This window comes from Boleophthalmus pectinirostris, unplaced genomic scaffold (assembly GCF_026225935.1).
Source record: "Boleophthalmus pectinirostris isolate CB_2022bp ecotype Guang Dong unplaced genomic scaffold, ASM2622593v1 HiC_scaffold_15, whole genome shotgun sequence".
NCBI classification, from domain to species: domain Eukaryota; kingdom Metazoa; phylum Chordata; class Actinopteri; order Gobiiformes; family Gobiidae; genus Boleophthalmus; species Boleophthalmus pectinirostris.
In genome coordinates, this window is record NW_026571070.1 from 30,917,619 (window position 1) to 30,931,573 (window position 13,955).

General features: G+C 39.7%; 1 protein-coding gene across 5 annotated transcripts in view; it reads left to right on the plus strand.

Moving 5' to 3' along the window:
* nrp1a (neuropilin 1a) overlaps positions 1-8,189 on the plus strand; it is a 218,962-nt gene extending 210,773 nt beyond the window's left edge. For all 5 annotated transcript variants that reach the window (XM_020930709.2, XM_055150807.1, XM_055150804.1 and 2 more), the window contains exon 18: positions 733-8,189. In XM_020930709.2, coding sequence (XP_020786368.1) covers positions 733-1,019 — 287 coding nt within the window. In that variant the 3' untranslated portion in view covers positions 1,020-8,189. The remainder of the gene's footprint in view (positions 1-732) is intronic.
* Positions 8,190-13,955: the final 5,766 nt, after the last annotated feature.

The following is a 13,955-nucleotide window of genomic DNA, read 5'->3' on the forward strand; positions in this document are numbered from 1 at the left end:
AATGTCCATAACGTAGATGTTTGTGTTTACATTTTAAAACCTAAAATTTGGAAAAATTCAGAAACAGATTTAGGGTCTGTTTACACGAGAACATTTGCAGGTAAAAACGACAAAAATATCTTATTGGAAGTGCCTTTTGTTTAGATGGTGACGGCGTTTTTGGGGCTTAAAAACGCAAAAATCTGAAACCTCCAGAGTGGAAAAGTTGAATTCGCTCCGCCCTAGTGTTTCCGTCTATGCTGCCCAAGACGCTAAACTCTGGTCAGATCTGCTCACGTCACGTACGCTTTTACGTCACATACATACAGTACACAGAAACAAACATACCCAATCAAATTCCACACACTTTTGCGTCACTGTATGCACGCAGATTTCCTCCCGAAAACACTCATCTAAACGCAGAATAAAAAGTGAAGACGCGACGCCACTTTTGCGTCTTCTGTTCAGACCTTCATCATATAAACGTAGCCTTAAAAAAATATATATATAGATCTTGTGGTAATTAGTCAACACATTGCTGACTAGATCCAAGTAAGCTTGAATAATTTTGGGGTAAATTTCCTTCTGTAACTAAGTGATGGATTAATCTAAATGTGTAATATACTAGAACAAAAACTGAAACTAAATCTGAACTAGATCAGGACTAAACCAAGACTAAAAAAGAACCCAACCCAAGTTTATTTTAACTATAATTTAATCACTGATTCTACGTTTCTTCTTCGTCTGTTACAGTGGAGGAGATGACGGAGTACCCTGACCTCGTGGAGACCAATCAGATCAGCGGAGCGGGCAACATGCTCAAGACGCTGGACCCCATCCTCATCACCATCATCGCCATGTCGGCCCTGGGCGTGTTCTTGGGCGCCATCTGCGGCGTGGTGCTGTACTGCGCCTGCTCGCACGGCGCCATGTCGGACAGGAACTTATCAGCTCTGGAGAACTATAACTTTGAGCTGGTGGACGGCGTCAAGCTAAAGAAAGACAAACTAAACGTACAGAGCTCGTATTCGGAGGCGTGAAAGGATGAAACGAGGATTTTTTTTTGTAAAACGATAAGCGACTGTGCGAAAGTGCGCGGATTTCCGAAGAAGCCCGCGCGAGACTGTTAAGGCACATTCTCAAGCACTATAGGAGGAGGCGGGATCTACGGACTAAGCCCCGCCCCCCTCGTTTGACAGAGCGACGCAACCAGCGGGATGTCAACTCTGGACTGCTATTTTTTCTCAGGAGCTGCCGTAAAAGAAACCTACCACTAGGGGTCACTGTGTACAAAAGAAATACAGAAAAAATATGTAAATACGATCTAGATATTTTAATTTTATATTTTGATTTTCAATTCATTTTTACAATCGGATGCTGGTGTTGAGACCAATTTATTAATAATGTTTAAAGTATTTATCTTTTTTTTTTTTTTTTTTTTCAAAGAGAGATGTGTTTTGTTAAAGGTCCTATATTACGCAGAACTGACTCTTGGGAGCTTTTATCCGTGTTGTCGCGCTGTTACCTCATCGAAAAACATACCCGGAGTTGTGTTTTGTTTCGTTCACACACGTTTGAGTAATTATTAGGATGTAGGGTTGTGAAAAGTATCGAAAAACAGATACTAACAATACCAAAACTTGTAACAAAACTAGATACTGATTTGAGAAAGTATTGATACTAAAAAAGTCCCAGAAATGAAGATTTACTGAAGAGTTTTAGAATGATCTTGAGTTGTTTCAGAACAAGTATAAGAGCACATAGACTAGTATACGCCCCTGGACCTGCTTTAGACCTGGTTTCGACCTGGTTTTGACCTTGTTTAGACCTGGTTTCGACTTGGTTTTGACCTGGTTTAGCCCTGGACCATTGAGGGATTACACAGATATAAGACCACATGGGAATAAAAAAGAAAATACTACGATTTAATGTTGAAAATCACATTCTATTATCTGAATAAAGAGCGTTTTTTTATTATCATTGTGGTATCGGTATTAAGTATCGAGTCTATCCCTTAGTATCGACTTGGTTATTAGTATCATGACAAAACTATTAGGCCATCTGCATGTCCAAAGCTCAGTCGCTCTGTTCCAATTTGTGATGTCATTTAATGGTAGTTTTAAGGTTAACTGCTATTACTTTTACTGCTTTACTCTTCAATATAATAATGTAACAGTAACTGAAATATCGTGATATCGTATCGTCAAAGTTCTCACAATAATATCGTTGGACCATCACAATATATCGAATCACAAGTCTCTTTGCTTAAATTAAGAGTTACGGTGCAGAAATAGTTAAAACAAGACAGAGAACTACATAGACCATGATCCTTTGCTCCATTTCAGTGCAGACTACAGGAACAAATAACAGTTCTAAACTCTTTTAAGTCTCTGGATTAAGTCTTGACAAGTCATTTTAAGAGGAAAAAGTTGGTATATTAAGAGTTTTGTTCACAGCCTCCACAAAATATCGCAATAAATATCGTACGGTGAGATTCATATCGTATTGAGAGACATGGATATCGTTACACTCCTACTCTTCAATACTCCAAAATAACCTCAAGTCGTTGCTTTTATTTTGGAATATTTTAGTTGAGATGTGAAATAGAAAGTCTTTAATATCGGCTGGTGTATTGAGGAGTGAAGCAGTTTCACCAAAATAGCTGTAACTTCAAAATTTTGCAAATCTAGGGCTGAAAATGACTCTTTAAAAACACAATTAATGACATCACAAAGTAGAACAGAGAGTTTTCAGTTTCGGTTTGTGTTTTAAACGGGTGTGAACGAAACAAAACGCAACTCCATGTACGTTTGCGACGAGGAAACGGCATTACAACACAGCTCGAAAATAGTCCTCGAAGGGGCCCTTTCAGTCGATGAAGGCTATTGTTTATTTTTGACAAATTTCTACACAAAAAAAAAGAACCATATCCAGCGAAACTGTAGAAGTGTCCCGCGATGTGGCATAAACAGGGTGTGCCCATAACACATGACCCTGAAGCCCCGCCCACTTTCCCCCTTCGACCCCCGTCGCCCCGAAAGTGAGGGTCCAACTTCATGGCAATGTGTATGGTTCTTTCTGACAGTGCCTTCCCATCATGCTCTCTGGTTTAGTCACAGGAAACAGGGCGTCGTCACTTCTGCTCGCAAGACGGGATCTGTACCGTCCGACCATCCGTTCGTTCGTTCGTCCGTCGTCCGAGAAAAACGCACTGTAAATATATGTTCTAATATATTTTACCGCCCTTTCCGAAAGCAAAAGTAAAGACGGCTGCAGTATCCCTTTTTTCATGGGTCGTTTTCGTGTGCGTGTAAATACGATCTCCCGGCCGTTTCGTGAATGTTTCGTTTTGTTTCGGTTGTTTTTGTTCACAACGTGCATTCAAGCCCATCCATCCATCGAAATCCCATCGTAAAAAGTCATTCTCCGGTAGTTGTTTTGACTCGACACCAGTATTTTTTAAATGTAGCATGTAGCTCATAGCGGCGGTGGGGGCGGCGATGCTACGCTCGCTGCCGACATACCAAATAAAGAAGCAACAATCATCGCTGCTTTGCTTTAGCTCACATCAGCGCGTCGCCTCGTCACTGTGGACAATACAAGCTTGAATGCACTTTGTTATCGATTCCCTAGCGTCAGGAGTCTGTTTTGTACGGGGGGGTTTTCGGAAAGGCCCTCGCCGTCTACGCTAACTAACTGAAGATTGGTGCTATCATTACTTTGCATTCTGCTGTAGCCGTAGCTTGAGTCGCTCACCCGCGTGTAGCAGCAGCCATACTGTCGTGATGTCACTGCTGATGTCATAACGAAGAGACGCCGGGTCAGTTTCACAAAAGCGGATTCCATTTTTTTCTCCAATGGGGATGTAACAATAACCGAAATATCGTGATATCGTCAAAAGTCTCTCGTGTTACAAGTCCCTTTGCTTAAATGTGTTGTTTTACTGTAGCAACACCTAATAAACATCGGGAACTACATATCCCATGATTCATTTCAGCGCAACAACATCAAGAAATATGTTTTTAACTTGAATTTTTGGGATTTTGACGGAAATAATTCATACCAAAATCTCGCCAAGGTATTTTAAAAGCAAAAAAAGTGTCCTGTCTGCAATTATATCAGCCTCGTCAAAATATCGCAATAAATATCGTACCGTGAGATGCATATTGTGATAATATCGTAACGAGATTTGGATATCGTTACATCCCTAGTGACCGGACGTCTGTTTACGACCCAGGACAGTCCATGTTTTGAGCTTTGTCCCAGCAGATTTGTCCAAAACTGTTGATTTGTCACAGTTTTATACAAGAAATGTCCCAAATGTTCTTACTTTTGAGAAATTTGATAATAAAAAGAGGCATACATTGTAATTTGTTGAGGTAAAATACAAAAAAAGCTGCTTAAAAACGACCAAAACACAAAAAAACATGACTATACTGACTCACGTTAGTCCCGAGTGCGTCAAAATTTTCCTTAATTCTGCACTCGTTTCACAATTTTATTATTCCCAATCACCCAAAACAGGGATGCCCCAGTTTTTTTGTTTTCAGTTTTGTTTGTTTTTTAAAATCTGGTCACTGTAAGTGTGCGTCATTTTTATGTTACGGTCAAACGAGGCTATAAACGTTGCGCTAGTTGCCAAAGTTTTTAGTGGAGTGGTTTTATTCAAATGATTTGTAATTTTAAAATAACTGAAGGGAAATTAAAGTGTCCGATTTGCCCGTTTTTAACTGTGTAACTGATCAGGCCTGATAAAAGTGGTAATTGTGCTTTTTTTTTAACAATAAACGAACACGAGAACTTCACAGACTCATTCTAACAACATTATTCACGTGATCAAGTGTTTACGGATAGGCTAAAGAGTTTTATTATCGCTACAACGGCCTATAGAATGTTTACAAAATCACCTTGTCGAACATCATTAGCGCGGAGGTTTCAGTTTCACTTTCACTTGTCAGTTCTTTTGCCGTTTCCATGGTGATGAGGCAGGATCCACGTGGGCAGTGGGGCTGGAGGACTCTACAGTAGCTTTGATGATTTCCAATGACAGGCTATAACTGTCCTTTAAACAAACATATCGATACTTTGCAGCTGATGTCATCAACGTTCCATGGGGGTGTGACACTAACTGTAAGCACTGCTCTGTCTGAAGCTCTGAAAAACTCTAATCTGATCTTTATTTGAACACAATCTGGCTGGAACTACAACACGTACAGTTAGTTTCGCACCATTTTTGTCGAATATCAAATGCCTAAACAGGACCATGAATGCTCGTATCGGTCACAGGCTCCTGAAGATGCGTCGTTTAAATCCATTTGGTGTTTTCAGACTACAGACTTTTCAGAAGTCTTAAACTCTTTTGACCGTGTTTGGTAAAGTGTGCATTGTGTCACCAACTGCTGAACATTCTACCATGGAGATACCCTAGAACCCTAGACGACAATTCTCCACGAACATGACATAAAACAGTACACTGCAACTTGACAAACCTGATGCAATATGCAGTAGTTTCATTAGATCATTGTTTCCCAAATTTTATCCTGGGGACTCATATTTTAAAAGTCACAAACCTTCACAAAATCACAAAATAAAGGTGGATTTCAGCATTATTGAACGCGCCAAACAAACAAAGTCCGACTGACCCATCCAACTGTTGTGTTTCCTTTAAAGTCCGGTGCGGTTTATTTGTGAAAAAAGTTCAAAAATAGACCATTTAATGACAGTGCGCCTGATAATCCAGAGCGCCTAATAGTGCAGATAATACAGTACTCGACTTTGAAACAATGAATAACAGTCACTGAAGCAGCAATAAAAGGATCCATAAGTCACCTATTTGGACTTTAAACGTAGAACATTTCTTTTTCTTTTCAACACTGAACTGAACCAGAAATAGTGGAACTAAATATTCACTCACTCTCTCATGTGTCAGAAGTTATAGAGTTATAGAGTCAGAAGGTATAGAGTGAATGAATAATGCTGAATAATGCTCTGTAAAGCATCTTGTGACAAAAAAAATGTCTGTGAAAAGTGTTATATAAATAAAGCCTTACTTTCTTACTTAGAAGTGTATATTACAGATTTACATAAAGATCATGACAAGGCAACCCAAAAAAATCTGTTGCGACACTGATGTAGAACACCCCCAGCGTGATGTCACTGCAAACTATCAAGAGCTACTAGAGATGAATGACATAACAGCGGCAATAAAATATGAAAACAAGAAAAGAGGTCAAAAATACTGAGTGTTTTGGGAGTATTTAATGCATTACGTTACACATTGGGTATTTGTAATGATTGTCACAGGTATTTGTCATTTCTTAGTCGGCCTGTGTGAGAAGAATCCCTCAGTTGTCCAGGTAGAATCTGTGGCGAGGAGAAAATTCAGTTTTTAGCCAGAGAAAAGAATTGGTTTGAGAGGGGAGTGAAAGAAGCCATGTTTGTTAAGAAAGAGACTCCTTCTCTAAACAGAAATGGACTCAGACACCATCTAGCTCCTATTTACAACTCCATCCTCAAATTCTAAACAAATAAGAGAACAACAGGTGTAGTCAGGTCAGGTCCAGAGGTGTGGAAGCTCCATTATGGCCATGAATTTTTATGCTAATTAGACCCCACACCCTGTACAGGTCAATGGGCCTAACTAACAAAACTGTAAACAAGTGTGTGTGTTAGTTTCAGTGTAGTTTCAGTGTAGTTAGCTCCTCCCTGCAGATATAAGGAAGTGTCCACCAGAGTCTGACCAGAACTGAAGAAGCAGCTTGGATGAACTGAGAAACGTCTTCAACCAAACTAACTTTTGTCTAGTCGACAAACTGAATTTTCTCCTCGCTCAGTCGGCCTATGGTATAGCCTACAACAGGGGTGGGCAAACTACGGCCCGGGGGCCATATGCGGCCCTTTAATCATTTTAATCTGGCCCACAGAATTTAAATAATATTAATCATTTTCAGTCTTTTAAAAGTGATTTCAATAAATAGTAAATACCATGGGACTTGAAAGACAGATATTTGTTGTGATGCTTTGTACTGATTTTCAATTATGGGATATTTCAATAACATGGGATATTTTTTCTACATATCCCATGTAATTTTTTTCTCTTATGAGGTGGATTACCAAAAAACTCCATTCATCTGCTTCTGGTCCGGCCCTCCCATCAAATTTTAGAATCCTTTGTGGCCCATGAGTCAAAAAGTTTGCCCACCCCTGGCCTACAAGCTAGCGATCTGAAACTGACTCCAAAACACAAGGCTGCCAAGTGTCGCTCAAACTAGCTCGCTAGCTTGCTAGGTAACGTAACGACAAATATTCATTCTTGCTCAAACTGTTCTGATTTAATCCGATGTGTGTTTTGTGAAACTGACCCGGGCTCGGTGCGGGGAGGGCGGGGACATTACCTCAATCAGGTCCGAAAAAAACGTCTCCTCTGTGCGGCTTCACCAAAGGACTTTTCACCGCTCACCGACGTCACCAACGAAAGACTGGCTTTGTAGAGCTTTTGTACCACTTTTTAGCTCCGCCCCCACGCCCCTCTTTGTGAACTCTTCTCTGGGGACAATCCCGTGACAGGGCCGTACCGGAGCATCGGAACTTTGTGTGAACTTTTAGTAAAAGGGGCCGGCTCTGGGACGCTACGCTAGCCCACGGAGCCGCTAACAATCACGATATTGGTCCAAGGGTGTTTTTCTACGTGTGTGTGCTTTACGTCGTGTTGTGGTGAAGACTTCAACTTCTTTTTCGTAATTTTTTTTTCTTGTTTTTCAGTTTTTTTTGCCCACCCTTCTCGTCTTTACTGCTTCAAGCTCTTTCGGACAGTAGCTAAAGGACTAAGCTAGCTAGAGAAAACGGATACTGTAGCGCTGGACTCAAGATGTTGCACTGATAAATATATTTAAAAAGATTTATGTGTTTTTAGCGTTCATTTGCAAAAAAAAAATTAAATAAATGTGGAAAAAAATGACAAAAAACACCTGTTTCATTTTGATATAGAGTTTCAGATTATGTGAAATAATTCTGAAATGTAAAAAATGAGATGCTTTGCCCCCTCCCCCACCATGGACATATTAACGCTTCGTTTTGTACTGTCATCCGATTTTGTGCAGATTTTGTTTTGTTTTTTACAAGATGAAAATAAGACTTTTATTTTCAATACTGCTTCTGTAATTTGCTGTTGTAGGAAAAAAATGAATAAACAGCAAGGCCTTATAAAATGGTTTGGTTTTGTTCTTTTTATTTGAGTGTCTTAAGTGTCTTGCCTAAGGACACAACAACAGTATGCACATATGTTATTAGGTTCTTTTCTCAGACCAAGAGTTTGTTTTCATACCTGACAGTTTCGACTGCTCACTAGTGTCTTCTTCAGAGTGGTCATGTGATGTTGCTGTGACGTGTCTGCTCAGCTGATTTAAACAGGTTTTGGAGCTGTTTTCAAACCGGTGGAGGCAGGACGACAGCGCCACCTGCAGTCCGACTTCCTCAGGACAGTATCCCAGGTGTGTGAGAGTAAAAAAAGTCCCTGGAAGAGGGAGCTTTTTTAAAATAAATCATCAGAAGACCAAATGAACCTCATCGGACTAACAGTATGCACATGAACAAGTGAGACACTGACACCACACTACAGACACCTGGCAACTCTGAGTGTTTTCAGGCCGACAGAGAACTGTGCTGGTGTCAGTTCCTGCATCTAATCTCGAACCAACTGATGTGTTCACTCCGAAACTCAAGAGCGTTCAGGAACCGAAAAGTTGGTTTCTAAGTGAATCATGGCAACGCAGTAGACGTCAGCAGGTTCATCCAGGTCACACACGGTGAAATAAACAACCAAAGAAAACGTGTCTGGAACATGGAGGAGAATCAAGTGACAGAAGATTGTGCAGTGGTCAGAGGAGGAAACCAAATATTTGCTGTATCTGTGATCGCCTGGTGAGGTTCCATCTTTGGATTGGACGTCGCCTTCTTCACAGCAGATGTTGTAGCAGAGCTCAGTGCAGATAAATAATCATTTGTATGAGAACAAATGCTCGCGCGCTGGTATTGATGAAGCGATCCATGATTGTTATTTTCTCGCTGTGACATCTGTTTTCATATGGCCTTGTTTTTATTAGCTGGTGAATCTACACCATTTGTTGATGATGCATCAGAGATTCACTTAAATGGTTTGAACTTGGGTCATTCACCGGTGAGCACTTTGGTTCTCAGTTGAAATGGTCCGGGAACCAGCACTGTTCTGCCCGGCCTGAAAACAGCTCCAGTGGTCTCCCATCCAAAACAAACCATGAATCAGTGCTAGTGCAGCCTGTGCAGCTCAGGGAGAAGATTCTGGAGGTTCTGAGATTGAGGAAACACTTTGAATAATAGATTTTTGCAGGCTACATACAGTTTCAAAAAATATGTTGCATCAGTGTTTTTTCAGTGTCTTTAATAAGTCATTTTTTTAAACTTTCAACTGCATTAAAAACTGTTTGAAATCATCGGTGGGCAACAGTAGCTCAGTTGGTAAGAGCATTTGTCCACTGATCAGAAGGTTGGTGGATCGAATCTGTCTTGACATAATAAAGAAAACATCACTGGTTGGACGACACATAGATCTGTGGGTCATATTCCTGCTCCCACAGATAATTGCTGTATTTGTGTCCATAAGCAAGGCAGTTAACCCACCTCACCTTTAATGTCTGTGTACACACTGACGGGTGAGTGGTTCTTTGTTGTGAAATGCTTTGAGTGCCTTGAAGGTGGAAAAAATTTGACCTTTTACTAAAATAGTTGAGCTTCATTCATGCATGTTTGAGTTGCCATTTAACTTCAGAGCAAACAAAATTCAGACACAATAACACGTTTTATAATCCACACACCATCTAATCCTGTGCAATTTATGTATATATCCACACACTAGACTTCCTCTAATCACTTTCATTTTCGTAATAAAGCACTGATCAGTTAATCATCTTCTTGTTTAAAGCTGGTTTGTCATATAAATATAGTGAGAATGAGACACACTCTGTCTGCAGGTTAAAGCTCTGGTGACACAGGTTCAGTTCTGATTCTAATTCCCTTTTAAAGTAGTAAAAGCACAGGTCACATGCAATTCCTTTAAATCTATCTCAGTCAAAACCACTCGCATCCATTAGTCGTCTGAATTTAACCCATGACCAAGGCTGTAATTACGTTTTTGCAGTGCAGTGTAAGAGTATTGCTTCTTCAATTTAAAAAAAAAAACAAAAAAAAAACAGGAGTTGTATTTTTGCTTCATTCAGACTTCACACATTCAGATTTATCCATTACTTTTCTTCTCTGGGGACTCACAAATGCTCCTTATGAATTTTGCCCAGATTGTTGCATCACAGGTAAAAATCCAAACTACTCCTACATAGTTTAAGCCCATAAACTATCTACAGAATAATTTTGTGTGGTCAAATTACTTAGTTTACTTTGTCATTGTTCATTCTTGTTGCTGACAGCAGAGGGAGCTCCAAAGCCTAGAAAGACTTATTACAAACAGAGGTGGGGGCAATATTTTAACATAAAAGCTGATTTTGAGGCGACCAAAAGCACATTTAAAAGAAAATAAAAGCAACAAAAAGCATCATATGTGTTTGTTAAACCCCCATCCGTCCTCATGAGTATCCCACTCAGATTAACAAACAAATGAGACTAATAAAAGCATCTGGCTCTGTAGCATTCACACACAATTAATTCAGTGCGGCGCCCCCTGCCTCTGAGTAATGAACATGAGCGTTTTATTCAGATGCGGAGACCTACAGCCCAAATGATCCATGCGCCACTCAAACCCACAATATTATGATAGAGAAGAGTGATGACAGCGAACGGAACACAACACACGCCGTTATACAGAGAATCTAAGGCTACGTTCAGACTGCAGGGCTTAACGCTCAATTCAGATTTTTTTGTGAAATCTGATGTTTTTGCGAGGTCGTTCACATTTCCATTTAAATGTGACTTGTATGTGACTCCAGTGTGAACAGTAAACAGCTCAAAAGTGTCCCACATGTGACACTGGAGACACGATGACGTCAACCGCAGCGAGCGTCTCTGTGTTTACAGAAGTTGTCCAAACATGGACGCAGCATTGAGCACCTGGAGATTTTAAAGTTCCTCTCGTACCGGAGCCAGAACATGAACAACTTACTTGTTTTAAGGAGGAGATTGAGAAGGAGAAGGACGAGGTTTTTGGCCGTGGTGTTTTGTGGGACAGCAGCAGCGACGTCCGTTGAAAGGAACGTGTGGATGTGGAGACGGAGCCAAGAGTGGTGAGTGGAGATGTGCTTCACTTCAGTGACACAGAGCTCATTAACAATTTTCGCCTACTTCAGTGCAGAATAGTGACGTTTGTGGCTTGTTGATAACGTGTAGGTGGATGAATGCACTTTGGCCGTTCACACTGAAGTCACATGTCAAAAGATCAGATATGTATCGGTTTTAGGAGCACATATCCAAGTGTCCTGGGTCACATTTGAAAAAATCGGATCTGTGTCATTAAAAGATCAGATACAGGTCACATAGGGGCCAAAAAATCGGATTTGGATCACTTCAGGCTGCAGTCTGAACGCAACCTAAGAATGTTCTTCAAGTGTTTTTAGTGGAATGATTCAAGATGTCGAGATTATTTGGTTAATGGGCTCATATTACTCTATTTTATGATATTAAATAACATTAAATAACTTTTGGGTTTTTAAGTTATTTAATGGAATTTATGTTAACCTTATGATTGGTTCTTTAAGTTATTTTCATTATGTTTATTTCCAAGTTGATTTGTGTTCATCAGTACAGTATGTGTATGTTAATTCCTTTAAAACCCCATTTTTTGTTAATTGGTTCGCCCGGGGGGAGGGGCTAAGGGGTATAAAAGGAGGGAGCTCCAGTCATTTGGGAGTCTGTTTTTGGCCTGACTACGTGGGTGCTGCCTTCTGTAAGTGACTATTGTAAATATTGTTGTAAATACTACTTTTTTTGTTGGACTCTACCACCTCATTTTTTTTCACTGTAAATATTCTCCTCTGCACTTGGAGCTGTGGTGTGAATAAAAACCCACTTAAGTAAAGTTTTTCGACTGAACCATCATTTTTTTACATTTATTTCAGATGAACCTGTGACGGTCATCATAAACAGACCTGGAGTCGTGTTGAGTTTTGTTTCATTCACACATTTTAACACACAAATCCTGCACATTTAGGCTGAGTTCGTCTCTCAAAAGGAAAATGGTCTGTTCCACCTTATGATGTCATATGGTAATAAAAATGCTCCACTGTGTTTTTAAACTCCATACACCTTCACTTCAGAATCATTTGGATGATTTCAGGAATTGACAATCTCTACTGAACTAAAGTTAAAAAGGAGCTGTTCACTACCACTACATGACATCACAAGGTGGAACAGACCATTATGAGGTTTGGAGATGTAGACAGACTAATAATAAAGGTTTACTCAAACATTTGAAGGACATAACAACATTATAACATAAAAACCAGAGAGTAGTATAATATGGGATCTATTTATTTTTATCTGTTAAATGAATGACATTTTTATAACAACTTTGGACAAATTTATTAATCAAATTATTATCCACTTAAGGCACTTAAACTTGCTCTGTTTGGAGATGTGGGCTGGAACCATGTGAAGTGAGACACATTGGTGATTTGGTTCGGTTATGAAATAGGCTGGTTAATATGTCAGACACAAGATGAACCAAACATGTGTTTAACTGGAGTCTGTGACATGAATCGGATGCAGATCTTCAGTTTATTTATAGAAAAAAGTTCATCTGTAGTGTCAGACAAACTAGAAACATTTATTTTGACAAGTATAAACAGAAGTGGCACAATGAAATTTTATGTAAACCAAAATTAAGAACATATATTTGAATTACAGACTGTTCTGGACCTGAGTCATATGTCACTCTGAACCTGAGCAGAGGTCAGAGGTCAGAGGTCAGTATGTGCCCAGCTGAGGTGTGGGACTCTGCCTCTGAAGACAGGACACTTCCACTCAGTCCCAGAGGAGGAGCACGTGTGTCTGTGTGACTTAAAGAGCGTTGAAAATGAAATGCATTTTCTGTTCTAGTGTCCTTTGTATCATGACCTGATCTGTCAGTTGTGTCTAATGTCTCTTGGTTTACTGTGTCTGATGAGGATTTAGTATTTGTTTAGTATTTGTTTAAATGTAATGTTTTCAAGCTGGCTCAGTTTGTGTTGAAAGCCTTTATGTTTGATGTGTGATCTGTCTGATTATTGTTTGATGTGTTTTATAAGCCCATGCAAGCACCAAGTAAACGGTGTATGAAACTAAATAAGTCAAAAAAAAAAAAAAAAACAACCCTAAACTAAACATAAAAACATATAATATAGTTACAGCAACTGAAATGAAAGACACAAATATCTTTTTAATATCTGGAAAATCCAAATGACAACTGCAGTAACTAAAGGCCCCCACTAGATGGCAGCAAACACCAAGGAAACACCACTTTCTCCCCCTGTTACACTGTTACGTATGACGTCTCTTTTATTTATGTCTATTTATGAGTGTTGTAGAGATGTTGTTGTTGAATAAAAAAGAGGCTGTGTTTAAAGGTGCACTATGTAACTTTTCTGGCACTTGCTTCTTTCCATGGAGATTGTAATGCTTTGCCTGGAATGTTCTAGCCTGATTCATCAGCCGGTTTCACTTCGTAGAAACCGTTTGACCTCACAGTGTTAGAATTTGTTCGCTCGACGGGAGGCAGGTATTTTTTATCATTTAACCAATCGCTGCTATTTGGTCGTGACATATGTAATGCGCCGCTAACAGGACTAACTGGTATATTAAACTTTTACCAAATCCCATAGGAAGAAGGACAATAACGTCTTTCTCCTTGATGAAATTCACCAAACATTCTTTTTATACCAGCTTTAAATCTTCGATCTCGGGAATTGTCGCCAACACTGAATATATGTCTCTTCTCTGATTGGCTGGTGTACGGACTTGGA